Source organism: Bos taurus, chromosome 11, assembly GCF_002263795.3.
Source record: "Bos taurus isolate L1 Dominette 01449 registration number 42190680 breed Hereford chromosome 11, ARS-UCD2.0, whole genome shotgun sequence".
NCBI classification, from domain to species: Eukaryota; Metazoa; Chordata; class Mammalia; order Artiodactyla; family Bovidae; genus Bos; species Bos taurus.
This window is the reverse complement of record NC_037338.1, coordinates 25510932-25537528: the sequence shown is the minus strand read 5'-3', so window position 1 is coordinate 25537528 and position 26597 is coordinate 25510932. Positions and strand designations below refer to the sequence as shown.

The following is a 26597-nucleotide window of genomic DNA, read 5'->3' as shown; positions in this document are numbered from 1 at the left end:
CTTCAGTCAGAGCCCACCTCACCAGGGACCCCACTCACTTTGCAGCGCTGTTCAGTCCTTACCTTCGAAGCAGCCCCACTGCCAGGGACCAGCAATGAAAGTCAGCCATACCCATGGAAATTCACGTGGGGGAGAGAAGGCAGATCAAAGCCTCTGTAACCCAAGAATTCCTCAGCAGCTCGGAGTCCCTTAATAATTATGGTTTGGAGATTTGCCAGAAGGCAAAACCACTTAGCATGCCGGGTTTAACAATGAACGTTTTCTGTGTTTGCAGTAGCCTCTGTGCAGAGCAAATAGGCACCTTGAACAAAGGGCAGGATATTTGTGTGTGTATAAAAGAACTCGTGCGGCCTTCCCCTGGTGCGTCTGCGCGGAAGAATGCAGCGCTCCACTCTGGGCTGGTACCTGTTTCATGAGTAAAGTGGAGAAAGGCTGCACGTCCTGCCCCCGTGTCCACCTCTGTCTGTTAAAAACAAAAACCTTTGTTTAACTCAGAATTTTCCAGACGTATTGACTAAGCCAGATCTTTTTTTTTTTTTCCTTGGGTCAGTTTTAGATTTTGGAGTTTTCTGTTTTGAGTGTCTGCTAACCTTCTAAAAAACCAATGCACATCCCAAGGGAAACTGGGAAATGATGGCCAAAGAGGGTAGGAAGCAGGGATTTAGACCAGTGGGAAGATGGAAAAAACAAGTCCCAAGCCCTGAGGGGGTGACAAACAGGATTGCTGGAACTCCGGTCTGGACAGCAGTCTGGAAACCCCCTCCTTGGACCCTGGGTCATTGTTTGTCCGGTTAGTCATTTATCCTACAAACATTTGTTATTGGGGGAAACTGGAGAAGAATGGCTTCTTGGATGGAAGTCTGTTAGAGCTGAAGTTTTATAATTCGAGTGAGAGAAAATGGAAAAGATGGGAAACATTCCAGAAAGACAGAGATGGCCAAGTGTGAGGCACATTCAGGAAAGGAATAAATCAGTATACAAGCCTTCATATTCGAGTAGGAGACTAGGGCGGGGCAGCGGAGGATGTTTGGATCAAGCAAGACTCTTGCACATGCAGAGGACAGAAAGTCTGATCCAATCCGCTCCAGCCCAGGGTGGGGCACGTTGGGTCATGTAACTGAGAGTTCCAGGGGGAGGCGGCTGGCTTCAGACGCGGCATAGTTCCGGGCCTCAGACAGTGTCCCAGGGACCTGGTTTTTCATAATTTTTCTTCTCTGCTCTTAGGTTATTTCTGTTTTCAGATAAGCTCTCACTCCCCTTGAAGTTCTAAGATGGCTGCAGCAGTGCTAGCATTTACATCTTCATTTATTCAAGGCCTGTGTCAGTAATGTCTCTTCACTTTTAAATGCTTTCTTTTTATTTGGCTGTGGCATGAGGCTTGCAGGATCTTAGTCCTTGACCAGGGATCGAACCTGCACCCCTTGCAGTGCAAATGCAGTCTTAACTACTGGACCACCAAGGAAGTCCCTAAATGCTTTTTTAGTGACTGTAGTTGGGTTCCAGGCCCATCCTGGAACTAATCTCTGAGGCCCAGAACATGAAGCCCTGAATGGCTTAGACCTGGGGTAGGTGCCCATTCCTGGAACAGGAGTGGGAGGTGTCAGACATGCCCAGACCAAGTGGACTAAAGACATAGAAGGGCTGACTCTCCAGGGAAGATCAGGTACAGCTATCCAGAGAAGGCGAATGGCAGCCGGGCCACAAAACAGCACATGTCCACTGAAACCCAGAGTGCCAGGGCAAAGGATCTGGATATCATTTGCACCGGAGAACCAGTAAAACTTTTAGAACAAGTAAGTAACATGATCGGAGCTATACTTTAAAGTTAATTCAGCTACAGTTTAATAGCTGCCATGTGCTTGGCACATGGTAGGGCCTCAATAAATATATTTGGAAAGAGAGATAAATGGATGAATGGGGGTGGGGAGAGAGAAATGAAAGTTGGGAGCATCCATCAGAGCCCATTGTAATGGTGTGGGAGGGGAGCTAGCAAAGGAAGTTAACAAAAACCCATCAAGAAAACCAAGAAGTTCTGGCATCAGGAAACCCACATAAGGAAAAACTCAAGAGGGAGAGGTTGGTCAGCTGTGCCAATCACCATCAAAAGGTCAGGTCAAGGAGTATAAGGATTGAGGAAATGTCGTAAATGAGTGTTGAAAGAGAAGGTCCAGTGGTGGGAAGGTCAGAAGCTGGCTTCAAGGAGTTTAAAAGTAAGTACACTGTGTAACGGGCTTCCCAGGTGGCTTAGTGGTAAAGAATCTGCCTGCAATGCAAGCAGACCTGAGTACAATCCCTGTGTTGGGACAATCCCCTGGAGCAGGAAATGGCAACCTACTCCAGTATTCTTGCCTGGAGAATCCTATGGCCAGAAGAGCCTGGTGGGCTGCAGTCCATGGGGTCACAAAGAGTTAGACACGCAGGCGCACACTCTGTAATATTATCTATCTTCCTTCCAAGCCAAAAACAACAACAAAAAATGCTCCTTAACCTCCACGCATTCTTCACGCAGCACCTTATGCCAACCCTGTGACCTGTCTGCAGCCACAGCGCCCTTTCCTCCTCTGCGTCTTTCTGTTCTCCTTCTCCCTCTCTAGGCTGCCTCTCATATAAATATTGACATTACTCCCTTGTCCTAAAACCACATTTCCTAGCCCTGGCTCTGCCTTCAAGCTAACGTTTCAAAAGAGTCCTTAGAGAAATTTTGAAGTTGGGGCGGACAGAAGTTTGAGCTTATGTTGAATGTCTTCTGTAGAAGACAAGATTATCTATAAGAATGAGTGGTTAGGGAGTAGGATATAGGGACAGGGAGATGGTTGAAGTAATTTACATAGAAGTTCAGTCAGAAATCACCAAAAAAATGAGTGAAAGAATAGCCAGGGGTGAGAGGGCAGCAAGAGGACAGCTGAGATTAAAAAGCATCAGTGGGGACTTCCCTGGTGGTCCAGTGGTTAAGACTCTGAGCTTCTGCTGTTGGGGGTACAGGTTCCATTCATGGTCAGGGAACTAAGATCCTGCATGTTGCATGGCCAAAAAATAGAGCATGAATGCATAGAGAGCCTAAAGAGCATCCTGCCTCTCTCCAGTGCAAATCAGTGGCTCACAGTGGAACAGTAGATGGGTTTGGGAAGAGATGGTTATAGAGCACTGTTGAGCCTGGAACAAGATCAAGTTGATAAGGGAGATGGGTCAAGGAAGAGCATCCCAAACCCCAGAGCCCAGGATATACATAGAAAGACAAGTGATGGCCTGACAGAAGGGCAGGGTCAAGATGTGGTCAGGATTAGGGTGAAAAGGTAGTTCCAGTAGAAGAAGTAGAAGGTTAAACCATTGTTTTAGGAATATCAGAGAGGCCATACAGTGTAGGAGCCATAGTGGATAGACATTGGTATTTAAATCCCACATCCTCACCCGTGTCTCTGCTTACGTCATTCCTAAAATGGGGCTCATAAAACCTTCAAAAGATCATTGTAATGAATACACATGTGATTAATTTATATGAAGCACTATACATAATGAGTGCTTCATAAATGTTAGCGATGATGATATTCATTTAAAAGGGACCCAAAAGCTTAGAATTTAAGATCTTGAAGTCAAAACCATTCTAAGCAACAGCAGGGTCTCAGATGCTATCATGATTGTTGAGCGTTCAGTGAAATGGGAGATGGAGAGTATTGGAATTAAAAAGGATCAAGAATGGCGAAACAAATCCTGGGAGGGGTATCTTTATGGATGTTGATGTCACCAGTTGAGTGGCAGTGACTCTGTGTCATTGAGAAAGGCCAGGTCTCTAGTTATAAGGTTCTCAAGAACAGGGAGGTGGTTAGTACAGACCTCAAAAGAAGAGAGATTGAGTGAGAAGCAGGCAAGACTTGTCCAGAAGTCACAGAAGGTGTGGGCTGATCTGTCCACATCAGAGACAGGAAATGAAGAGCCTCTTGTGGAAAGTTAGGAGCATGGCACCTTCTGCCAGGAGAAGAAAGAAGCAAGGGAAGGGTGAGAAATGTGGAGAATTTGCTCACAGTAGAGCAGGTTTTGATTGAGAAGAGCTTTAAAAGGGCATTTAAGGAAAACCATTCCCCGAGTCTGGGGGCATGTCTGAATCAGGCACGTGGGTGGGGGAGGAAGTGGAAAGGAGGTTCTGGCCGAAATTCCTGGGAAAGCCTGGAGAAGGAGGCTCAGTTCCTCACCTTGACTGTGAGATGTGTGACCTTAGACAAGGAGGCTCAGGACTGCGTGCCAGGCCCCAGAGCCAGACCCCACTCCCTGATGGCCCACCGACATCCCTGGGGGGGGGGTCCCCAGTTCTGCATGCATTTCCCAGCTCAGTGCTGCTGGGCCCTCTGACAGAGAGAGGGACCGGGAGAGCTGGGATTGGGGGGCTTCTGTCTTTAGAGAGAGGACAAATGGCTTTTAAAGAGAAGGAAACAGGACACCAGCAAGCTTCGTGGCTGTGTTCTCTTCCAAGAGTGCTGTTCTGTAATGTAATTGTATTCGGACATTTTTTTTACATGACATCAGGGAATGGCCTCCCTTAAAAGCTTTCATGAAAAAGCATGACTATAAAACAGACTCAGGCAATGAAATGGAAGCCAGACAATTGGGTCTGTGTAATTCGGGTAAAGAGACTTCTTACAGCTTTGTGACCTGATCTCTGCTCTGTGCATAAAACTCTATTTCACGGGCTCCACTTACATACGAGTCTTACCTGGCAGGTGCTTCTAGATGTGAAATGTCTTGCTTTATTACCAAACGTGATGAGGTATAGGAAAGCAAGGCTTCCCTCCTCAGTGGCCACTGAGACCACCCTCCTGGGCTTGCTTGCAGCCTTTCTAGTCCTCTAAACCCTAAATCTCTGTCCCTGTGTGAGCCAGCACTCTCAGCGGGGAGGGAGAGCTGGCCTCTCTTCCCTCTTTGCCCTCTTAATCCCTGTGTACACCCTCATCTATCCGTCTACACCTCATGTCCTGAGCAGGCAGGGCACATTTCTTTGGGAAATGTGTCCTGGGGAGCAGTACTCACTGGAGAGCCCCATTCTCACCCATCCCTTATTTAAAGCCACAGAGGTACGGAAGTCAATTACCCACCATCCTCTGTCTTTGGCACACCCTCTGGCTCCATCCCCAAAGAGTCTTTGCTGTTTTGGATTTTTTTTTTTTAATTAAAGTGAAAATTCACATAACATACAATTAACCATTTTAAAGTATACTGTTCAGTGGCATTGAGTAATTCATAATATTGTGCAACCATCTCCACCCTCTGGTTTCAGAACATTGTCATCACTCCCCCCAAAAAATCCCATCTCCATTAAGCAGTCACTCCCTGTCATAACCTCCCCTCCCAGCTCCTCATAACCACTAATCTGCTTTCTGTGTCTGTGAATTTTCCTATGCTGGATATTTCATATAAATGGAATCATATATGACCTTTTATGCCTGCCCTTTTCTCTAGGCATAATGTTCACTGGGGCTTCCCTGGTGGCTCAGATGGCAAAGAATCTGCCTGCACTGCAGGAGACCTGGGTTTGATCCCTGGGTTGGGAAGATCCCAAATTTTTAATCTGAATTATACCAATATTCCCTGAATATTCATTGGACGGACTGATGCTGAAGCTGAAGCTCCAATACTTTATCCCCCTGATGCAAAGAGCCAACTCATTGCAAAAAACCCTGATGCTGGGAATGATTGAGGGCAAGAGGAAGAGGGGGTGACAGAGAATGAGATGGTTGGATGGCATCACTGACTCAATGTACATGAGTTTGAGCAAACTCAGGGAGATAGTAAAGGACAGGGAAGCCTGGCATGCTGCAGTCTGTGGGGTCACAAAGAGTCAGACAAAACTTAGTGACTGAAAAACAACAATGCCAACATTAATGAATTTTCATCAAGAAATTATTTTCCAGTGTAACTCCATCAAGCCAGTTTAATACCTTGACCAATTTTCTGTATGCTGCTGCTGCCGCTGCTGCTAAATCACTTCAGTCGTGTCTGACTTTGTGCGACCCTATAGACGGCAGCCCACCAGGCTCCCCCGTCTCTGGGATTCTCCAGGCAAGAACACTGGAGTGGGTTGCCATTTCCTTCTCCAATGCATGAAAGTGAAAAAATAAAGTGAAGTCGCTCAGTCGTGTCCGACTCCTAGTGACCCCATGGACTGCAGCCCACCAGGCCCCTCCGTCCATGGGATTTTCCAGGCAAGAGTACTGGAGTAGGTATAGAGCAGTTAAAATTTTCTAACATTCTCCCTTTTTTTCTTAAGTATCAACTCTTTTACCTATATATTTGGCAATGAAGGTTTGCCTTTTCAGTCAAAAATTTTAGTAAGAGTTTTACCATATCTGGTTTCGTTTGTTTCCACCAAATCACATTTTCCCCCATAGTTGTTGTTATCATTGTTTGCCGTTTTCAACGTCACCAACAAAATGACATCTTTGGTCGGTTATGATGAATTTTATCTTGTGCTATTTAGCCACTGTCAGTTTAGTTTTATGTTGATTGTTGTTACCAGTAACATTCATAGCAAGACCAAAACATCCTCAAGGTCAAAAACAACCTGCTTCTTCCCAGAGTACCTCCTCTCATTTTAATCCCTCCTCCCACCCTCCCCATGGAAGAGCTGATACTGAAGGCAAAGGAGCTCTTCTAAGCAGTGGCCTCTAGGGTCTCAAAACCCTTAAGACCCAGACGCTCTTCCTAGCAGCTTATTTAAATCCATCCTGCCAACAGTTTGATCTTTTCTCCTTTTTAATTGCTCAAAACCCAGAGCCTGTAGTCTCTTGAACGATCATCGCTTCCTTGGCTTGTTTTCTGTGGCCTCTCCCTTCCCTTCCCTCCCCCTCACCCTCCCCAGGCTTCTCCAGCCTCAGCCTCACCTCCTCTAGCCCGGGGTCTTGGCAGCAGGCAGTTCCGATGCCTTTGACAGTACTTACAGCGAGGGTGTTGGGGAATGATGGTCACAGATAGGAAAGGCCTTGGGTAACCTGGGAGTGAACTCAATTTCAAGACACAAAATCCCCAGGAACTTTTAAATCACAGGCACTTATATTTTGAGCAGTGTTTATAAATCTTAAAATCACTTTGTGAGTTTAAGAGTCATTTATTCGTTGTTTTGTAAAGAATCCTCCTGCAATGCAGGAGACCTGGGTTTGATCCCTGGGTCGGGAAGATCCCCTGCAGAAGGGAATGGCAGCCTGCTCCAGTATTCTTGCTGGAGAATTCCATGGACAGAGGAGCCTGATGGGCTACAGTCCATGGGGTCACAAAGAGTCAGACACAACTGAATGACTAACACTTTCACTTTTCACTTTTGCTCATTGTATTACCAAGGACTCTCTTTGTTCTGTTTAGAGCCATAAAAGCCTGAGAATGAGGAGTGGACATCTAAAGAGGAGTTTTCTGGATTTGGGAGAAGGCAGGAGGTGATAGTGAGAAAGTTCTCAGGAGAGAAAAATGACTATCCTGGATGTTTCTTTTTCTTTTTTTTTTAAGTGTAGCTATTTGTTTGTTTGACTGCACTGGGTCTCAGTTGTGGAATCTTTGATCTTCGTCATGGCATGTGGGATCTAGTTCCCTAGGATCAAACCCAGGCCCTCTGCATTGGGAGCTCAGAGTCTTAGCCTCTAGACCATGAGGGAAGTTCCCCCATCCTGGATGTTTCTGGTTTCAAATTTCTAGTCTTTAGATACACACTCAGACCATCCTTATCCTCCATCTTCCATGTCCCACCAGTGTTTTAGGGGAGCTGGGCAGTCCCCCATCTGAGGGCCAGAGAAGCCTCACAAAGAACTCAGAAGGAGCTAGTCAGTCCTGAGCACTCAGGCTGAGAAGAAATTCCCTGTAAGAGAAAGAAATTCCAACAGTGAAATAAAGCAGAGAAAGCTAGAGTGACTTCAGGGAAAGGGAAATTGCAAGGTCCAAGCTGGTGAGTAAGACATGTGGAATGTACCTGCAGAGCCACTGAACTCTGCCCAGGCAGGGGGAGAGGAGGCTGGTGGAAGAAGGGATCTCAGGTTGCCCAACCTCTTTCCACTCCCCAAAAGGACTTCCCAATCTCCAGACATCCTCTTTGTACCCCTGCTTGCATCGAAGTCTCTCCTGCTTGCCCTCACTGGCTCCCTAGGCAGGGAGAGAGGGAGATGGGTGTCAGATTGCCCCTTCTGGGAGGAGAGCTTTGGGGTGAGTGACAGTGTAGAGAGGATAAAACACACAAGGCGCTCACTTTCCACGAAGAGGTGGAGGTGATTGCCCACTTTGGGAGGCTCAGCAGAGTGAAACCAACAAGGAGCAGGCCGAGTGCAGGGGATGCTGGAGAGGGCCTGGCTCACCTGAGGACCAGAGACTGACTTAGCACATTCACAGGAGGGGCCTGGCATGATTTGTCCTCGCTGAACGGAGGAATGCCAAGTGTGGGCCCAGTGCTATCATGCAGAGCCTCTCTGGTCTGGATCCAACTCAGTCCTCTCCCTGTGGCCCTGCCACCCACCAGGGCCCCAGGGACACGCCTTGGTTATCCTGCTCTGGAAGGGCCACGGACAAAGCCCATGTGTGACTCACTCTTCCTGCTGACCTTGGGAGGTTACCACAAGAAATAGGACTGAGTATCACACACAGAACTGTAGTCCGTGGAAAGGAGAGGCAGTGAGGGCTGCTCCCCTCTCCTCAAGATGCAAGCCTCTAGGAGGACCAGGTCTTGTCCGTAGCGTTGCTGCCTGAGGGTGATATTTGTTTGAACCCATGTCTTATTCTTTGGTGTGGTTAGAAGTGAACAAATACAAGTATTTTTATAAGCTTTGAGCCAAGGACACTGTTAACCAGCTGTAATTTATCAACCCCTTGTTGGTAAAGTGTAGCCCTACTGAATAAGTGCACACTTTTAGGAAATGCTTATTTGTTTTCATTCATGTTGACTGTATCCATTTTTTAAATGGGGGTGAGAGGAGGAAAATACATATATATGGGCTTCCCAGGTGGCGCTAGTGGTAAAGAACCCACCTGCCAACGCAGGAGACATAAGAGATGCATGTTCAATCCCTGGGTCAGGAAGATCCCCTGGAGGAGGGCATGGCAACCCACTCCAGTATTCTTGCCTGGGGAATCCCCAAGGACAGAGGAGCCTGGTGGGCTACAGTCCACAGGGTCACAAAGAGTTGGACAAGACTGAAACGACTTAGCACTCAGATTTACCCAGTGATTTGAGGTGGACCCACATTTTCTATATTGTAGTTTTTTTAACTTTAAAAATAAAGGTTTTTAAATATATGTATCTTTTTTTTTTTTTTTATGGAAGCAAGGAATTTGCTGCAGTATTTCTGGTTTCACAATAGGTCACCAGGAAATGTGTATCAGGCACATGACTGTATCCGTGGGGATCTCCATCTTTGGGAACTGGGTCCGTAGGAACTTTTGGGAACCCAGGCCCTCTGTTCCATATGAAAACAGCTGGAAAATTAAGAAAAAGCAAATTACTAATATTTGAAAGATTTTTTCCCCAAAACTATTTTTAGAACTTCAAACGATGGTATTTTTATCCTTTCCCTTCAGAATTGGAAAATGTTTCCACTTCCAGACAGAAAGGGCTCTGTAGCAGGCTGTTCATCTCACGTGACTGAGTTCCATGTGCTGCCCCACCTCTGCCCAGAGAGCTGGGAGTGGAGGGTGCGCCTAGGGATTGCCTTCCAGAAAAGGGATGTGAGGAGATGAGGTCTTCCTTGTCTTCCCCAAATAGAGAGTCAGGCCGCTGGTTCCTAATGACACTGAGAGTTCCATCCCTCCATCCCTCCCTCCATTTACTTGCAGAGACTTCACGGAAGGGACTCAGCAGTTGTGCAGGGTTGTGGGGAAGGTTAAAGCAGGGTTTCTCAGCCTCAGCACAGTTGACATTTCAGAGAGGGAGCTGTCCTGGGCATTATGGGATGTTTAGCAGCATTCTTGGCCTCTACCCAGCTCATGCCAATAGCACCCACCTCCTTTGAATTGTGACAACCAAAAATGAGTTGGGTCCTGAGGGCCAAGAAGGCCTGGCTAAGTCAAGATGAGGAACATCTGTCAGACAGGGAATGATGAGGAAACAAAGCCATGAAAGGTGTAGGGAGAGGGGCGTGGGGCTGATGTGAGGAGAGGCCTTTGGTCGTGGGTCTCGTCTATAAGATAAGGGGCTGGCTGGAGGCCTGCTGCCCTCGTGGGTACCCTATTTCAGCATCACAAGCCCACATGCCTGCAGGGGTGAGGTGGGAGGCAGTATGATGGTCCCAGACAGGGCACACAGATGCCTCCTGTAGTGCGTGGCCACTTCTGTGCTCCAGGCAGCCCATTAAACTACAGACCTAGAGATACTAAGTTCCAATTTTCTGAATTTTCAAAAGATGCTGGACATTTGGATTTTTATGAAAAATCTCCCTGGTTTTTAAAAAACCTTATGAGCTGTCCCAAACAGCTGTGTGAAGACCCAATAGTCCATCTGCACCCCTGCTGGGTACGTCTGCTGGGTCCCTTGGGGCCTGGGAACCCCTGAGCTGTGTGCCTTTGATTGGGTTCTGCCTCCATGTGTCCTGTCTTTTAAACAATGGTTTTCAGGGCTTAAGAAACCAAAAGAAAAAGAAGGAGGAGGAGGGAGAGGGGTCTACCTGGGCCAGCTGAAGTCTGAGTTCCTGGCCAGACTTAGTACCGTGGGCAGGTTGGGAGTGAGGGGAGGGGCTGGCTGTCATCCAGGGCACGATGTCCAGCAGCGGATGCATGGGCAGTGGTCTCAGTTACTGCTGGGCTGCCCTTGGGAGCACCGACCGGCACATGGGCTTCTTTTTTGATGAAATTTTCAAAATATTCATATAAAGAACAGAGACTGATACCACAGATACCATGTTCCCCGACCCAGATTTCCTGCTCGGTTCATCAGAGCCACCGGAGGGACCAACCTGTCTCTGTTCCTTAGGATAGAACCTTCCTCTGGGTCATTTCTCTGAGGTTAGGGGCATGTGGGAGCTCTGTTATGTGGTAAAGTCTGAGGTGATGACCTCTGATGGTTTAGGAAGTTCTCTCACTGACTGAGGTGCCTGGAAGTCCCACCTCTGAGCCCTGGCTACTGGAGAGCAGAGAACCTGGGCTCTAGGGGTCAAGGGTCAGCCGAGGCAGGGGCCAGTGAGCCTCCTGGAGCCCCTGCAAGAGTTGAATGGCAGAGTCAGCAGCTGAGCCAGGCTTTGGTCCCACGGTTGTTTCTCGTGACTAGTTGTAATACTGGCTCTTGACCTCCTGAGGGGATGTGAAGAAATCCATGGAGAACACTGGAAATGAGGAAGCTGGTCTAGAAACAGCCTGATGAAGCCTTAAAATATTTTCACTCAGAAAAAAGAAAGCACAGTTGTACTCACTCAGCTTTGCCCATCCCCCTCCCCCATCACCAAACCTGCCCTAGACTGTCTGCCCCTCCATCTTCACCTCCAGCTCCCCCAAACCTGCCTCCTCAACAGGCCGGTCTAATCTCCCTACTCCTCCCCTTCATCCCAGCTGTGCTTGTCCTCTGACCCTCATCTGCACAAGTGTCTCCTCTCTGAAGCTCCCCCTTCTTCCACCCCGCACTCTTTCTTTTTTCCCTTTTCCGTCCTTTCATTACAGCTAGGAATGGTATAATCAGTCCGTGTTGTGCACCATCTTTGACTACTTCCTGACACTTCATATGTGTCAGCTTGCCTCTGACTAAACTGTTTGCTCTCTGAGAGAAGGGCCTGGAATTTTTCTCATGTTTCTCACAGCTTCCCCCCTCCCTTTCCCATCCCCACAACAAAACCCCTATCTGGTGATCAACAAGTATTTGTGGGGAGATAAAAGCTTGAATTGATGGGTAAATGGATGGTGAGGGGAGTTGGGTGGATGGCAGGGTTGAGGGGTTTTCCACAAATGCCTGACAGGATTCTCTAGAGCTGGTGGGAGGGAGAATCCAACTCCTCACCATTTGCTCAGCATTTCCTGGGCTGACTTGACCTCTCTTGGAAAAGACTGGGAAAGAGGCTTGACCAATGGCCTTAGTCTCAAAGGCATCTCCCTTATAATACTTTATAATCAAACGGTAGGTTTCTAATCCATGGTCTGAATTGGTTTTCATGGTTGGCAACACAGAAAAAAATCCGTGTCAGCATTTTCACTTTAATCAGTACAGTTGAAAATGACCCCAAACCTGCCTAGAAATGAAAGATCACATGTCTTAGTTGGGACATTGACTAAGCTACCACTTTGAATGATCCGGCACACTGGGTGAAGCCTAGGTCTTCAGCTCCCAGCCCCAAGGTGGGCCTCTTCATGGAGGTGGGGAAGAAGATGGCAGGGGAGCAAGTCAGATGGCTTCTGATCCCCAGGTGGCTGCCTTGGCAGGAGACCTTGACATGGCCAGGGCAGTAGCGAGAGGAGGCCTGTGCGGCAGCAGCCCTGCAGCCTCTTGTCCTCTGTCCTCCGCTGCAATCCAAGTGAGTTATCCATTCTTGCGCATGGAAAGCGTAGGATTAACCAGTTCTAAATGCCCATTTGTTGGGCTTCCAACTTGCTTCCAAATGACTGAGTGTTAACCCAGTCTGCCTTGCGTAGGCAGCCCCAGACACGTGTGTACCAGCAACCCTTCCCTACTTGAAGCACTCCCTTAGCTAGTGCGGGGAGAGTCTTGGAGGTGATTTATTCCCCGACGCTGACCTCTCCCCTTCCTTGGCTCCTGCGGCTCTTGGGATCCAGACCACTCCATTGATTCCTCACCGTTGCCTGAGTGTTTGCCTGACCTTCCCATCCAGACCACCAGCTTCCTGAGGACAGGACAGGAGGTGTCAGTCTCTTGCTTTGTTTTCTACAGTACTTAGCATATCACTAGCTCAAAGCAGACCATTAGCTCCCATTTCCTGATTGTGTGGTGAAGGGCCAGGCAGAGTCCCAGCTCCTCCAGGAATCCTTCTTGAGCCTTCTTTCCGACCAACCATTCACCTCTGCAGAGCCCTCCAGCACCTGAGAACTAGGCCCTACCAGCATGTATGAGGCTCTAGATGTTTGTCCAGTCCCCTCAGTAGACTGGCCCTTTCCAGACAGACTCTGTGGTCAGGCTTCCTCCAAGCAACCGGAACCAACTTGAGCACATAGCAGATTTTTTTTTTTTTTTAAACATCCTAGTCTTACTGAGATATAGCATACATATACCATACAAGTCACCCATTTAAAGAGTACAAGGCAGTGTTTTTTAACATACTCATGGAGTAATGCAATCATCAGCACAATTTTCACACATTTTCACCACTCCAAAGAGAAATACCACAACCTACCCTTAATAGGTTCTTCCATATTAGTTGACTCTGGCTACTGTAACAAATGACCACAAACTTGGTGGTTTAAAACAACACTGATTTATTGTCTCACAGCTCTGGAGACCAGAAGCCAGAAAATAAGGTGTCAGCTGGGCCACACTCCTCCTGCAGGTGCTAGGGAAGAATCCAGTCCTTGCCCCTTCCGGTTTCTGGAGGCTGTCCGCATTTCCTCGTTAGGATCACTTTCGCCCCTGCCTCTGTCTTCACATCACCTTCTCCTTTCTCTGTGTGTGTTACATGTATGTTAGTCACTTAGTTGTATCTAACTCTTTGCAACCCCATGGACTAAAGCCCACCAGGCTTCTCTGTCCGTGAAATTCCCCAGCAAGAATACTGGAGAGGGTTGCCATTCCTTCTTCAGGGGATCTTCCTGACCCAGGGATTGAACCCAGGTCTCCTGCATTGCAGGCAGATTCTTTACCGTCTGAGCCACCAGGGAAGCCCTTCTTTCTATGTGTGTCTAGTGTCAAATCCCCCTCCCCCTTATTAGGACAATGGTGATGATATCTAGGGGCCACCTGGATCATACAGGATTATCTCCTCATTTAAGTATCATCAACCAGATCACATCTATAGAGACCGTTGTTACAAGTAAATTAACATTCACAAGGTCCAGGGACTTTACATAGGTATCTTTTGGGAGGCCATTTTTCAGCCTTCCACACTCTTCATGCCTACCCCCCCCCCATAAAATACGTCATATAGCAAAAAATATGTAAAATTTAAGTGTACATGTGTACAAACTTTAGTATATTCATAAGGTTGTACAACCATCAACAGTATCTGATTCCAGAACATTTGCATCAGCTTAAAAAGAAACACTCTATCTATCAGCAGCCATTCCTCATTCTCCCTATTCTCCAACCCCTGGCAACCGCTAATCTACTTTTCTGTCTGTATGATTTGCCTGTTATGGACATTTTATATGAGTGGAATTATACAGTATGTGATCTGTGCCTGGCTTCTTCACTTAGCATGTTTTCTAGGTTCATCTGCATTGTAGCATGTATCGGTACTGCATTCCTTTTTATAGCTGAATCGTATTCCATTGTTTGGATGTACCACATTTATTTATCCCTTCATTGGTTCATGAACATTGTGGTTTCCACTTATTTGCTTTTATGAATAATGGTCTTATGAACATTCATGTACATGTTTCTGTGTGAACATATGTTTTTAGGTATATGTATATGTCTAAGAGCTGGAGAGAGTTTCAGACAGTTTTCCAAAGTGGCTGGCACCATTTTACATTCCTACTAGCAATCTATGGAAGTTTTAATTTTTTCACATCTTTTACCAAAACTTAGCATATGTCTTCTTGATTCAAGTGACACTAGTGAGTATGAAGGGGTTTCTCATTGTGGTTTTGCTTTGTATTTCCCTGATGATTAATGATGCTAAGCATCTCTGCATGTGCTTATTGATCATTTGTATATCTTTTCTAAAGAAATGTCTGTTCCGACCCTTGGCACATGTTTTAACTGGATTATTTGTCTTTTATGATTGGGTTTTAAGAGCTTCGCTGATAGCTCATTTGGTAAAGAATCCACCAGCAATGCAGGAGGCCCTGGTTCGGTTCCTGGGTCAGGAAGATCTGCTGGAGAACGAATAGCCTACCCACTCCAGTATTCTTGGACTTCCCTTGTGGCTCAGCTGGTAAAGAATTTGCCTGCAATGCGGGAGACCTAGGTCCGATCCCTGGGTTGGGAAGATTCCCTGGAGAAGGTAAAAGCTACCCACTCTAGTACTCTGGCCTGGAGAATTCCATGGACTGTACAGTCCATGGGGTCACAAAGAGTCGGACACAACTGAGTGACTTTCACTTTCACTTTTCACTTTCACTTTATGTATTTAAAATACATACCCCTTGTATATTCTCCAGTTCTGTGAATTTTCTTTTCACTTTCTTAATAATGTCCTTTAAAGTATAAAAGTTTTCAATTTTGATGAAGTCTAATTTTTCTTTTATTGCTGGTGCTTTTGATGTCATGTTTAAAAAACCATTTCTTACTCCTATATTTCTCTGAGTTTTATAGTTTTACTTGTTAACTTTAGTTTTGAGGTATTTTGAGTTAATTTCATGTATGTTTTGAGGTAGGGGCATGGTTTCATTCTTTTGCATGTGAATATTCAGTTGTCTTTGCTCCCTTGGTTTAAAAGACTGTTCCTCCCCCAACCAGTTATTTTGACACCCTTGTCAAAAATCAATTGACTGTAATTGTGAGAACTTATTTCTGGACACTCAATTCTATTCCATTTGATCTATATTATGTCTATCCTTATGCCAGTTTCAAAATCAGGAAGTGTGAGTCCTCCAGTTCTGTTGTATTTTTCCAGATTGTTTTGGCTGTTCCGGACACACAACAGATTCCTCCAACACGCCTGTTGCTTGGCCACTTGCTTTCTTGCTTCCTTGAGAGAAGCCTGTGAGAGCCTGGCTGGTCTGCAGGGTTATGTTGAAAATCCCTTTCCCCACCCTTCAGCCTCCTCTTCAGAAGGCATTCAGCCAGTAGAGACTGGGCTGCTCTGGCTGAGCTGTTTTAGTCCAGGGTAAAGCAATAAAAGAAGGAACTTGGCAAGGTGCATCTGGCCCCTCAAGCAGGAGGTCTAAATCTATCTAATCCTCCCCTCACCCCCATCCCAGCTCCCCTTCCTCGTCTCTCCTCACTTGGTGGGGTCAGTGTTTGGATGGTTATAATTCTAGTAGATTCACTTCCAGACAACACACCAGCTCTCCTCTAGAGCTTCAGTCATTCCCAGGACTCCCCTGGCACTTTCTAAGTGTGATGCCCAACTACATGGTGCAGGACAGGGGACATCAGTCCTCAGGCGGGGCAGGTGCAACAGTCTGGCCTTCCTGGTGGCATCTCTGATAACTTCCGAGTGGTCTTCATGGACCCATTGGGAGTGTTGCACAAGCTGCAGGCACTGGTTTTGCTGGTGGATGAAACTATGTTCTTCCCCATAGAGCTTTCAGTCCTTGCCTTAAGGAGACAAAAAGAAGAGCCAGGGCAGGGAGGGATAAGTGGTGAATCAGAGGGAAGATTTTTCTGGAAGGTTTCAAGAGAAGCTGACCTGATGCTGATGCCACAGTATAGAGGACTTACAGCTTTGACCCTTTCTTCAAAATATGACCCTCAGCTGGGAGCTCTTTTTAATGCATGAAAAGAGAAAGTCTCTCAGTCGTGTCCAACTCTTTGCAATCCTATGGACTATGTAGTCCATGGAATTCTCTAGGCTAGAATACTGGAGTAGGTAGCCTTTCCCTTCTCCAGGGGATCTTCCCAACCCAGGGACTGAACCTAGGTCTCCCACATTTCAGGCAGATTCTTTACCAACTGAGCTATCAGGGAAGCCCCACTTTTATATAAAAATAATAAAACTGAGTCTGACTTCCTCATCTCCATGGGGTACTGGGAGTGTTTCTCCAAGGCTTCCCTGCAGGGCGGGCGTGGCCTGTGACTGAAAGATGCTTATTAGCTCAGTGCCACCACTGCTAACTGTGAGATTCTGGACCCGTTACCCAACCTCTGTGAGCACACCTTCCTCATTTATTAAATAAGGATACCTCCCTTCTGGTGGTGGGACAAGCAAGGATTCAAATAAAAGGAAAGTCTCTGTTATTATCAACTTATTGCTTGCTTTCTTTGTGGCTGTCCCTGTGTTAGTATTCAATCCAAATCGAGTGGGGTAAAGGAAGTTTCATAATCTCCAGAGTCATAAACTGGAATGTTCTGAGCATCTGCTGTGTGTTTTATTGTATGCTAGTCCGCATGTATATTTTCAGTCTTTGGGGCTTGAAAGATGCCAATTAATGGTGTTCTCTTCCCCTTACAGACTCTAAAGTAGTTGAGAACTACACAGGGGAGTCAGCAGAGATAAAAAATAGAGATTGTGTCATAGGCAAAGCCTAGACCAACACATGGCTCAGACCTGCAGCCAAAAATGCACCTTCACACGTCGCCTCAACTTTTTCTGTTCCCAGTTTGAAGCCTGATGCCAAGCTGCAGAGCCTAAGGGGCAGGTGACCTGGGGGATTGATTTTGGGCTCTGAAGATGGTGACATTGGTCCTTGGGCTGCTTCTGTGAGCCCAGGCCCCACTTCATGGGCTCTGTGTAGTGCTGGCCCTGATGGAGGGTCATCAGCTCTGTTGCTCTCACCATGAAGAACTACGTCTCAGGAATGCTGGTACTAGTTCTCCAAATCTGCACTCTGCATACACCATGAAACTTGCTGTCAATTCCAGTTTCTTTATAGCCACTTAAAGCTTTCTGACTGTATGCAAGTGAGATAACCTAACTGTGCCTGGATTCCTCATCTGTGAATTAAGAAAGGTAACACCCAAGCCAGAGGATGTTGAAGGACTGGAGAGAAAGGACCTGGTTAGGGGATTGGCACTTAACAGGTCCCCAGAGGCTGGCTCAACACGCTAGGGAACTCAGCTTTCTATTCCAGACTCTGAGGCTTCTCCCTGTGTGTTGAGCAAGTCTCTTTGGGGGCCAAATGGTCAAGGACAAGGTCTGTGGGCTGCAGTGAAGATGTGGATTTGAGAAAGATGAGGTCTCAGTACAAGTGGGTCATTGAAAAACAGCATTGATGTATGGATGGGTCTGTAGAAATGTACTATCTGTGTGGCAAGATTTCAGTCCCACATTTCAGGCCTGCTCTAGGTTGGTGGTGGTAGGCGCAGGGTTGTTAACGGAAATGTCAATGCCCTGAGCCTCCCTTCAAACCCATATTTAGGACTGTCTAAAAATCCTAAAAGATGATGCTGTGAAAGTGCTGCACTCAATATGCCAGCACATTTGGAAAACTCAGCAGTGGCCACACGACTGGAAAAGGTCAGTTTTCATTCCAACCCCAAAGGAAGGCAATGCCAAAGAACTACCACACAATTGCACTCATCTCACACACTAGCAAAGTAATGTTCAAAATTCTCCAAGCTAGGCTTCAACAGTACATGAACCGTGAACTTCCAGATGTTCAAGCTGGATTTAGAAAAGGCAGAGGAACCAGAGATCAAATTGCCATCATCTGTTGGATCATCGAAAAAGTGAGAGTTCCAGAAAAACATCTACTTCTGCTTTATTGACTATGCCAAAGCCTTTGACTGTGTGGATCACAATAAACTGTGGAAAATTCTGAAAGAGATGGGAATACCTGACCTGCCCCCTGAGAAATCTGTATGCAGGTCAAGAAGCAACAGTTAGAACTGGACATGGAACAACAGACTGGTTCCAAATCGGGAAAGGAGTACGTCAAGGCTGTATATTGTCACTCTGCTTATTTAACTTATATGCAGAGTACATCATGAGAAATGCTGGGCTGGATGAAGCACAAGCTGGAATCAAGACTGCCAGGAGAAATATCAATAACCTCAGATACACAGACGATACCACCCTTATGGCAGAAAGCGAAGAAGAACTAGAGAGCCTCTTGATGAAAGTGAAAGAAGAGAGTGAAAAAGTTGGCTTAAAGCTCAACATTCAGAAAACTAAGATCATGGCATCTGGTCCCACCACTTCCTGGCAAAGAGATGGGGAGACAATGGAAACTGTGACAGACTTTATTTTGGGGGGCTCCAAAATCACTGCAGATAGTAACTGCAGCCATGAAGTTAAAAGACGCTCCTTGGAAGAAAAGTTGTGACCAAATTAGCATATTAAAAAGCAGAGACATTACTTTGCCAAACAAAGGTCCATCTAGTCAAAGCTATGGTTTTTCCAGTAGTCATGTATGGATGTGAGAGTTGGACTATAAAGAAACCTGAGCACCGAAGAATTGATGCTTTTGAACAGTGGTGTTGGAGAAGACTCTTGAGAGTCCCTTGGACTGCAAGGAGATCCAACCAGTCCATCTGGAAATCAGTCCTGAATATTCATTGGAAGGACTGATGCTGAAGCTGAAACTCCAACACTTTGGCCACCTGATGCGAAGAGCTGACTCATTTGAAAAGACCCTGATGCTGGGAAAGATTGAAAGCAAGAGGAGAAGGGGACCACAGAGGATGAGATGGTTGGATGATATCACCGGCTCAACAGACATGAGCTTGAGTAGGCTCCGGAAGTTGGTGATGGACAGGGAAGCCTGGCATGCTGCGGTCCATGGGGTCTCAAAGGGTTGGACACAACTGAGCAACTGACTGAACTGAACTGAAGGCAAAATGGTGAAGTAAGCAATGGTTTCCCCAAGTCATCCACTTCCTTTTTCTGTGCCCCATTCTACTCTTTCAGCACCCTTCCCGCAGTCAGCTAAGATGAGTATCTGAAAAATGAATTCAGTCTAACACAGAGGGCAGTGGACTATGAGCTAATTCCACCCCCACCTGCCATTGGGGAGCTTCCCAGCTGGCTCCGTAGTAAAGAATCTGCCTGCCAAGCAGGAGACACAGGTTCAAGCCCTGGGTTAGAAAGATCCCCTGGAAAAGGAAATGGCATCCCACTCCAATATTCTTGCCTGAGACATCCCATGGACAGAGGTGCCTGATGGGCTACAGTCTATGGGGTTGCAAAGAGTCTGAAATGACTTAGCAATTAAACAACCACAACTTGTCATTGTACAGCCTGTGAACTGCGAATGGCTTTTACATTTTTTTAATGGTTGGAAAAAATAAAAAGAAGAATTATTATTTGTTGATACCTAAAAATCACATGAAAGTCCAATTTTATTGGAATAGAAATAACGGTTTATCGGAACCTAGTAGCCACAACCATTTGTTTACATATTGTCTATGGCTGCTTTCCGCAGAGTTAATTGTGACAGAGACCATAAGACTTGCAAAGTTGGAATGTCCCTGATGGTCCAGTGGCTAAGACTGCCAGTGCAGGAGGCCCAGGTTCGATCCCTGGCCAGGGAACTAGATCCCACATACCACCACTAAGACCCGGTGCAGCCAAACAAATAAATATTAAAAAGACTCCCAAAGTCTAAAATATTTACCTTCTGGCTCTTTAAGAAAAAATTTGCTGATGCCCTGCTCAGAGATGTGAGAGATTTAATGTGTCATGTGCTCAATGGGACTTGTTTTAGAGGAAGGGGCAAAGTGATGGAGGTCAGGCATTGTCAGCAGGCCTGCAGAGGAAATGCTGGGTGGGATGCTTTCCTGATATCCTTCCAGCTGGGTTGAGGGGGGAGATTCCTGTAGATGGGGCAGCTTCTATCCACACTGGGATAGGGGGCACGGAAATGGTGGGGTTCAGGCCTATGATTCATTCTAGTGTATAGACAGCAAATAACCCTTAGTGAGCCTCTCCCACCAGCTTCCCTGCCAGGTGGTGGCAGTGATCTTACCTGGGCTTTCGCTGCCTCAGAATCCTGCACAGACTCCCAGTTGGCTCTCAGCAGCACATTCATGGCTCACCTCTCTCATCTTTGCAGAATTTGCCTTCTGTCAGGTGGATGCCTCCAGCGCACTGGATCTGGCTCTGGCTGTGCTGTGTGACCTGCTCCAGCAGTGGGATCAGCTGACCCCTGGACTCCCAGTCCTGCTGGGATGGCTGTTGGGAGAGGGTGAGGACCTCGTGGCCTGTGAGGAGAGCGCACATCAGGTAATCCCTAGGGTGTCAGGCGGCGGAGGTGTGTCAGAGCGTCCTACCTACGCCCACTGGAGGCAGCACTTAACAGGCTTTTGTCAGCTTGATATGGCTTGAAAGTGTGCTTCCGGATGCTCAGATACACAGTAGTAACCGATTAACAAAATCTCCACATGACCCCAGCCTGCTGGGTGCTGCTCGGGCAGCTCTCCTGCTGATTCAGGGGTTCCAATGGTAAGCCTTCCCATCAGAGTTGGGGAGGGGACTTCGAAAGAGGTCCCTTGGAAGTTGATAGTTTAATTATGGAGAATGCTTATTCATCAACATTAGAGTAACCAAGGGCTCCCCACAATTAGGTGTGAAGCTGAAACACTCCCAGAGAATCAGGGTCCTTCCAGGGTCTCGGCCACTAGAAGAAAACTATTAAACCCCTCCAGGTTTAATAAACTGCTATTTTATTAAAATTAAAATTATGTTTATTAAAAAATAAAACTATTAAACTGCTCCAGGGGGAGCAGTCAATAGATGGGGAAACTGAGGACCCAGATAAGCAGCAAAAGCATCTTGAGAACTGAAATTCCTCTTCACTAGTGTCTGACTCAGCTGGCCTTCTTGGCATCCCCAGCAGGCCAAGAGTTCAAAAAGCAGTCTGTTTATGGGAAATTTGGAGACAAGATAGAGTGTCTCCAATAAAAATGACCTTGAAAGTCCCCAGCATTATAGAAATTGGGTTTCATCCTCAGAGAGCAGTGTCTCATGTTGGTAATACTTCGCTCTCTGCTCTGCTGCTCACATCTCCCTTCCCCTCTCCTGATTTCTAGATGCACCTTCAGGTCTAGGGTCCCCTTCTGCGTTGAGGTCCCCTTTTCAGCACCAGTCCCCCAAGGTATCTTGGCTGAGAACCACAAACACATCCTTATCAAAGGTCATGTTAAGTCTGGGGAGGAGGAATTCCTCTCCGGTGGAGAAGTACAATGAGTGAAAATAGAAGGCGACCTTCAAGGCTGCAAGTGGTGTGTGTACAGGGGTGTTGACAGGCACAAGTGGGCCCGCTGTCGGATGGGGGAGGGGACACGCTGCTTCTGCATCAGCCAGGACTCTGCTCTGGACTGGGGCTGGGTCAACACCCCCGTAAGGCTGGGTTTTGGCTTTTTCATCTGATTCAGGTGGAAGAAGACTACCCGTTTGAAAAAACGGAAATCAACTTTTGGGCCGAGACCCTGATCTTCGTGAAATACCTCTACAAGCACCTCTTCCGCCTCCTTTCTCAGTCCAGCTGGCATCCCCTCAGCCCCGAGATGCTCCGTCACCTTCAGAGGACTGCGTCGGAGCAATGCCACCTCCTCTCCCAGCTCTTCAGAGTGCTGCCTCCCACTGCTGAATTTTTGAAGTCCGCAGAGTTCACGAGACTGCGCATTCGGGAGGAAAGGACTTTGGCTTGCCTGAGGCTGCTGGCTCTTCTGGAAGGAAAGGAAGGGGAAGACACCCTAGTTCTTAGGGCTTTGGATTCTCCTGCAGCAGCGAATCAGTTAACGCTTCCAAGAACAAAAACAGCTTGTTGAAGAAGGATTTGTGGGATTGGGGTGGGGTGGGTTATTCCTCCACTCAGTCAACAGGGAAGTGTTCAACAGAAACTCCAGCATCTTCTCCCCTTCACACCGCGCCTCGTCCCCCAACCTCCCTTTGGTGAATCTAGTCTTCTGTCCCACAGAGGATTTTTTCTTAGGTTCATTCATTCAAGGCTGCCTCGTTTATTGCAGCTACTGTAGGAAGTGAGGCTACCACAGTGAATATTGACTCTGTTCCCAGGTGCAGGCCACCTGCAGGCCTGAATTAACCTTTCTCATCCCCCAGGACCTCCAATGTCCAACCAGAGCCAGCCTGCATTTTTCTCTGAATTGACTACACAGAATTGGGTTTTAACATATGATTTCCCCCCCACCCATTTTTGGCTGGTTGTAAGAGTTGGATTAGTTAGCAAACAGCCCACTTGGTCCAAATTTCAAATTTTATTCCATTTTAGTGAAGTAAGAAATATGTTCCAAATGTTGGATCCTGGGAGAATTAAGCATTAACTTCTTACAAATAAGTTTTTTACTGTCTGCATGTTTAAGCCTTCAGTGACCTACACATGCCATCCTCATTATTAAAAGAGCCATTACAAGCTCCTACCCCTTGACCCCCAATAAAAAGTATTTGTGCCATTGTTAAGAAATCATATTCTACCACCCACTGAAACCATAGCCTCTTGGCTGTTAGAAGGAACCTGGGGAAAGGGGAGTCAGAATAAATGACTTATTTGATGTCTACACTGTTTACTATCATTTTCTTGGTTGCAGTAACAAAAAGATTCTTACTTAGTATCACAGAAAACATTTATCCATTTTAGTGATTTAATCTACAAACCTCAGGATTTTCTGCTTTTCTAAATCCAGCCCTCCCCACTTCCTCAGACACCCAGCAGGTGTCGCTATTGCATACGTTTTGCTGCTGATTTTGTTTTTCGCTGCCGCTGCTAAGTCGCTTCAGTCGTGTCCGACTCTGTGCGACCCCATAGACAGCAGCCCACCAGGCTCCCCCGTCCCTGGGATTCTCCAGGCAAGAACACTGGAGTGGGTTGCCATTTCCTTCTCCAATGCGTGAAAGTGAAGACGCTCAGGCGTGTCCGACTAGTAGCGACCCCATGGACTGCAGCCTTCCAGGCTCTTCCATCCATGGGATTTTCCAGGCAAGAGTACTGGAGTGGGGTGCCATTGCCTTCTCCTGGCTTACCGTTTTTAATTTGTAATTTCAGAGTGTCACTCAAAGACAGTTATCTTGAAACTCATAGCTTGGATAGGTCATAACCTCATCCACGTCCACTTCATCCTAGTTATCTGAAGAAACCATTTCAGTAATTGAATGTACACTTGGTTCAGCTTTTAGAGTCTAAATATTTTAAAATACTTCACAGGTGAGCAACCAGTTATAATTATTTTATTGATGTTTGAGGGTTTGATCAGGCAGTTTAGAGGGAAGAGGGTTTGATATGATCATTTCCTACTGCAGAAAGATTTATATTTCAAATATAATTTGTTTCTCTTTGAAAGAAAACCACCTAACACTAAATAAATAGAGCCTACTAGTAAAGAGCTGTAGGAAGAGGCATGGAAAGAAGTTAATTTAGTGTCCAAAGTTTTGTCCTAAAAAGAACAGGAAATTCCCTGGTGGTTTTGCACTATTCAGCTCAAAATGTGTTTGTTGTGATCCTGAATTAATTACCTGGTTAGGCATCTGTGTATCCCACACTTGATGGAAAGTTGCCAGCTTAACATTTCTTTTTGTTCTGAGAAGACACGGCTGGTGAGAAGTCAGGTAATTGTTGGTACAACATAATGATAACCATGGTAGAATAATTATGAAACTGGCTCTAATAAACAGCTCACTGGAAAAGGCCAGCATACCCTTTTTCTCCATTTAAAATGAAATAAAAGCAGTTCTATAATAATAAAAATATTTTTACCAGCAGGTACTCTGTACCAAAGCATGTACCATAGCATGTTTGCATACAAGCCCCAAAGTCTTCTACCCAACTCGCAAAGTGGGTGTTCTCATAGGTGTTGACTGGGACTTACCCCAGATTTTGATCTTGGCTGGCTGTCACCAGCTTGGGAGTACAGGAGAGGCACATGTTTCCACTGGTTTTTGTATGTGAAATCTCGTCACTGACCCTCAATAGCAGGGGTGGTGGCCTGGGAAATGGCTGTTTCGCACTTTGCTGATGCATTCCCAGGGCAATTCAGAATACCCCACTGTCAGAGCCATCCTCAAACTCTTTGCGTTTGGGTTCATTTCAATAAGGAACAAAAACAGGGTCAGGGTTCTTGGGTATTCTAGGCTACAAGTGTCCGCCACGAATGCCCAGCCTTGTCTAACGATCAGTGTAGGCTGGGTGGTGAGACTAGTCACTTCTTCTGAGGTCACTGCCCTTGGCTCCAAGCTGGAGGGTCCGAGATCTGGTGCCCTCTCAGCTCTACATTCACCATTCTGTGGACCTTCACCCATCTAGCCTTGATCCGGAGGTCTGACTTGCTCCATTTTTTTGCTTTGTCAATTTAATAAGATGGAATACACTTGTTTATCTTTTAAACACCATAACAGATAACTCATTTGCATTGGCACCTTGACAAAAGGTGATATATTAGTAAAGCAGGAATTATGTTAGTTTTACAAGGAAACCCAGGTGCCCAAGTGATTATGTGATTTGTCTAAAACCATGTGGTTTATAAGGGAAGGAGTCTGAACTCCAGCCCTATGTTTCTGATCCTGAAGTCCTTGCAGCCCTGCCCTGGCTCAAGCACCCTGGATGGGTGGAGAGTCCAGCAGTTGGCTCTGCATGCAAGCTGAACTTGAAGGAGTTGGTTTCCTGAGAGACAGGCCTAGTTCATTCCTTCCCAGGGTATTGAGAGAGGGAGTGAGTGCAGCGGAATGTAAATAAGCACAAGGATACACAGCCAGAAATAAGATCAACTGGGCAAGGGGGCGTGGGTCGCGGGAGCTTCTTTCCCTGGCAGGTACTGGACCTTCCAATTTAGGCCCAGTAACAGCCTAGGCTGCCAGGTGTGCGAAATCATGGGCCGGATTCCAGCCTTTCAGAGGCAGCGTCTGCGGAGAAGTGTCCTGGACCGGACCCCAGATCTGACAGCGGCTTAAGCCTCACTGGGTGCTGGGGCGGGGTGGTGTCTGCCTCGCACCCAGAGGGCACCGGCTGGCAAAATCTTATATCAATGCAGGCTTCTGGGGTGTGGGACTGGCAAGAGAAGGTAAGGAGAGCCCACTAGGGGAATCATCGGTGCCCAGCCTTGCCTGGCTGAAAGTCGGCCTCAGCGGGAGCTCGCAACCCAGGACGAGCTAAGGAAGGGCGCGGCGCCCTGAACGGCTAGGGAGGGTCTAGGAAGGCGCGCCAGGCCAAGGCTGCCGCGGACGGGAGCCTCGGCTGGCAGCTGTACCTCGACCCCCAGGAAGACTGGGGAAAGCCGGACAGACCAGCAGACGGACAAGGCGGCGGGAAGTGGCCTCCATGCCTGCGCGGCTCTCCCGGCCTTTCCTCCCGTCCTCCCAGCCGGCTCTCCCGCCCGGGACGCCCCGCGCCACTCTGCGACTTTGGCCCTGGCTCAAGGTCTTGTGATGTGATTAGCAAAGCCAGCGCCTTGTCCTCAGACACTCAGCCCTGCCCGGCAGGCCTCGGCATTCAAGCCCTGTTTACTGCAGTCTGGGCGGGAAGAGGGGCGGAGAAACGGGCCCAGGCTCCTCCGGGAGAGACTGCCCAGGCGGCCGCCCGCGTGGCCGCTCCCGCCCCCACCCCCACCGCATCTCCACGTGCAGTCGGGACGCAGCCACCACCCATTAAACTAGGGCCCAAAGTCCCCGCCCCCCCGGCCAGAGGACCCTTTGCAAAGCAGCCGGGCCACGCGGACGGTTGCAATATTCTTGCACTTTGCAATTCCCGCGCCCAGTATAAAAGAGTGGGAGATAAAAGCTCCGAAATTTCGCCTAGCAGGATCGGGCGGGGAAAGACACGTTCAGGGCTGCAGAAACCCAACCACGTTAGACGTGCTGGGGATTTCCGACAGAACAGCCCCAGAGGAAGGGAGCCGTATCTTCCCGCCACCAACCAGCAGCACCCATCTGGGCCGAGATCTCCACGCCGCCCCGGGCGCCCAAGGCGGCCAGCCCCGCCCCGAGGCCTCTCCGTCCCCT

The 26597-nt window shown here is 47.4% G+C and overlaps 1 protein-coding gene and 1 long non-coding RNA gene across 8 annotated transcripts in view; one reads left to right on the top strand and one right to left on the bottom strand.

Annotated features, from left to right (window-relative positions):
• The window catches only part of THADA (THADA armadillo repeat containing), a 335311-nt gene extending 312144 nt beyond the window's left edge, over nt 1–23167 (top strand). For 6 of the 7 annotated variants that reach the window (XM_015473463.3, XM_024999384.2, XM_010810013.4 and 3 more), the window contains 2 exons: nt 20704–20873; nt 22025–23167. In XM_015473463.3, the coding sequence (XP_015328949.1) occupies nt 20704–20873; nt 22025–22420 (566 nt within the window). In that variant the 3' untranslated portion in view covers nt 22421–23167. Of the gene's footprint in view, nt 1–17162; nt 19498–20703; nt 20874–22024 lie in introns of those variants that run through there. The other variant, XR_009496408.1, reaches the window with a different exon arrangement.
• On the bottom strand, nt 13346–20710 carry LOC104973322 (uncharacterized). The gene is made up of 2 exons (XR_003037137.2): nt 20617–20710; nt 13346–16309 (listed from the first exon to the last, which is right to left on the bottom strand). It is a non-coding gene; the product is annotated as an uncharacterized lncRNA (long non-coding RNA).
• Nucleotides 23168–26597: the final 3430 nt, after the last annotated feature.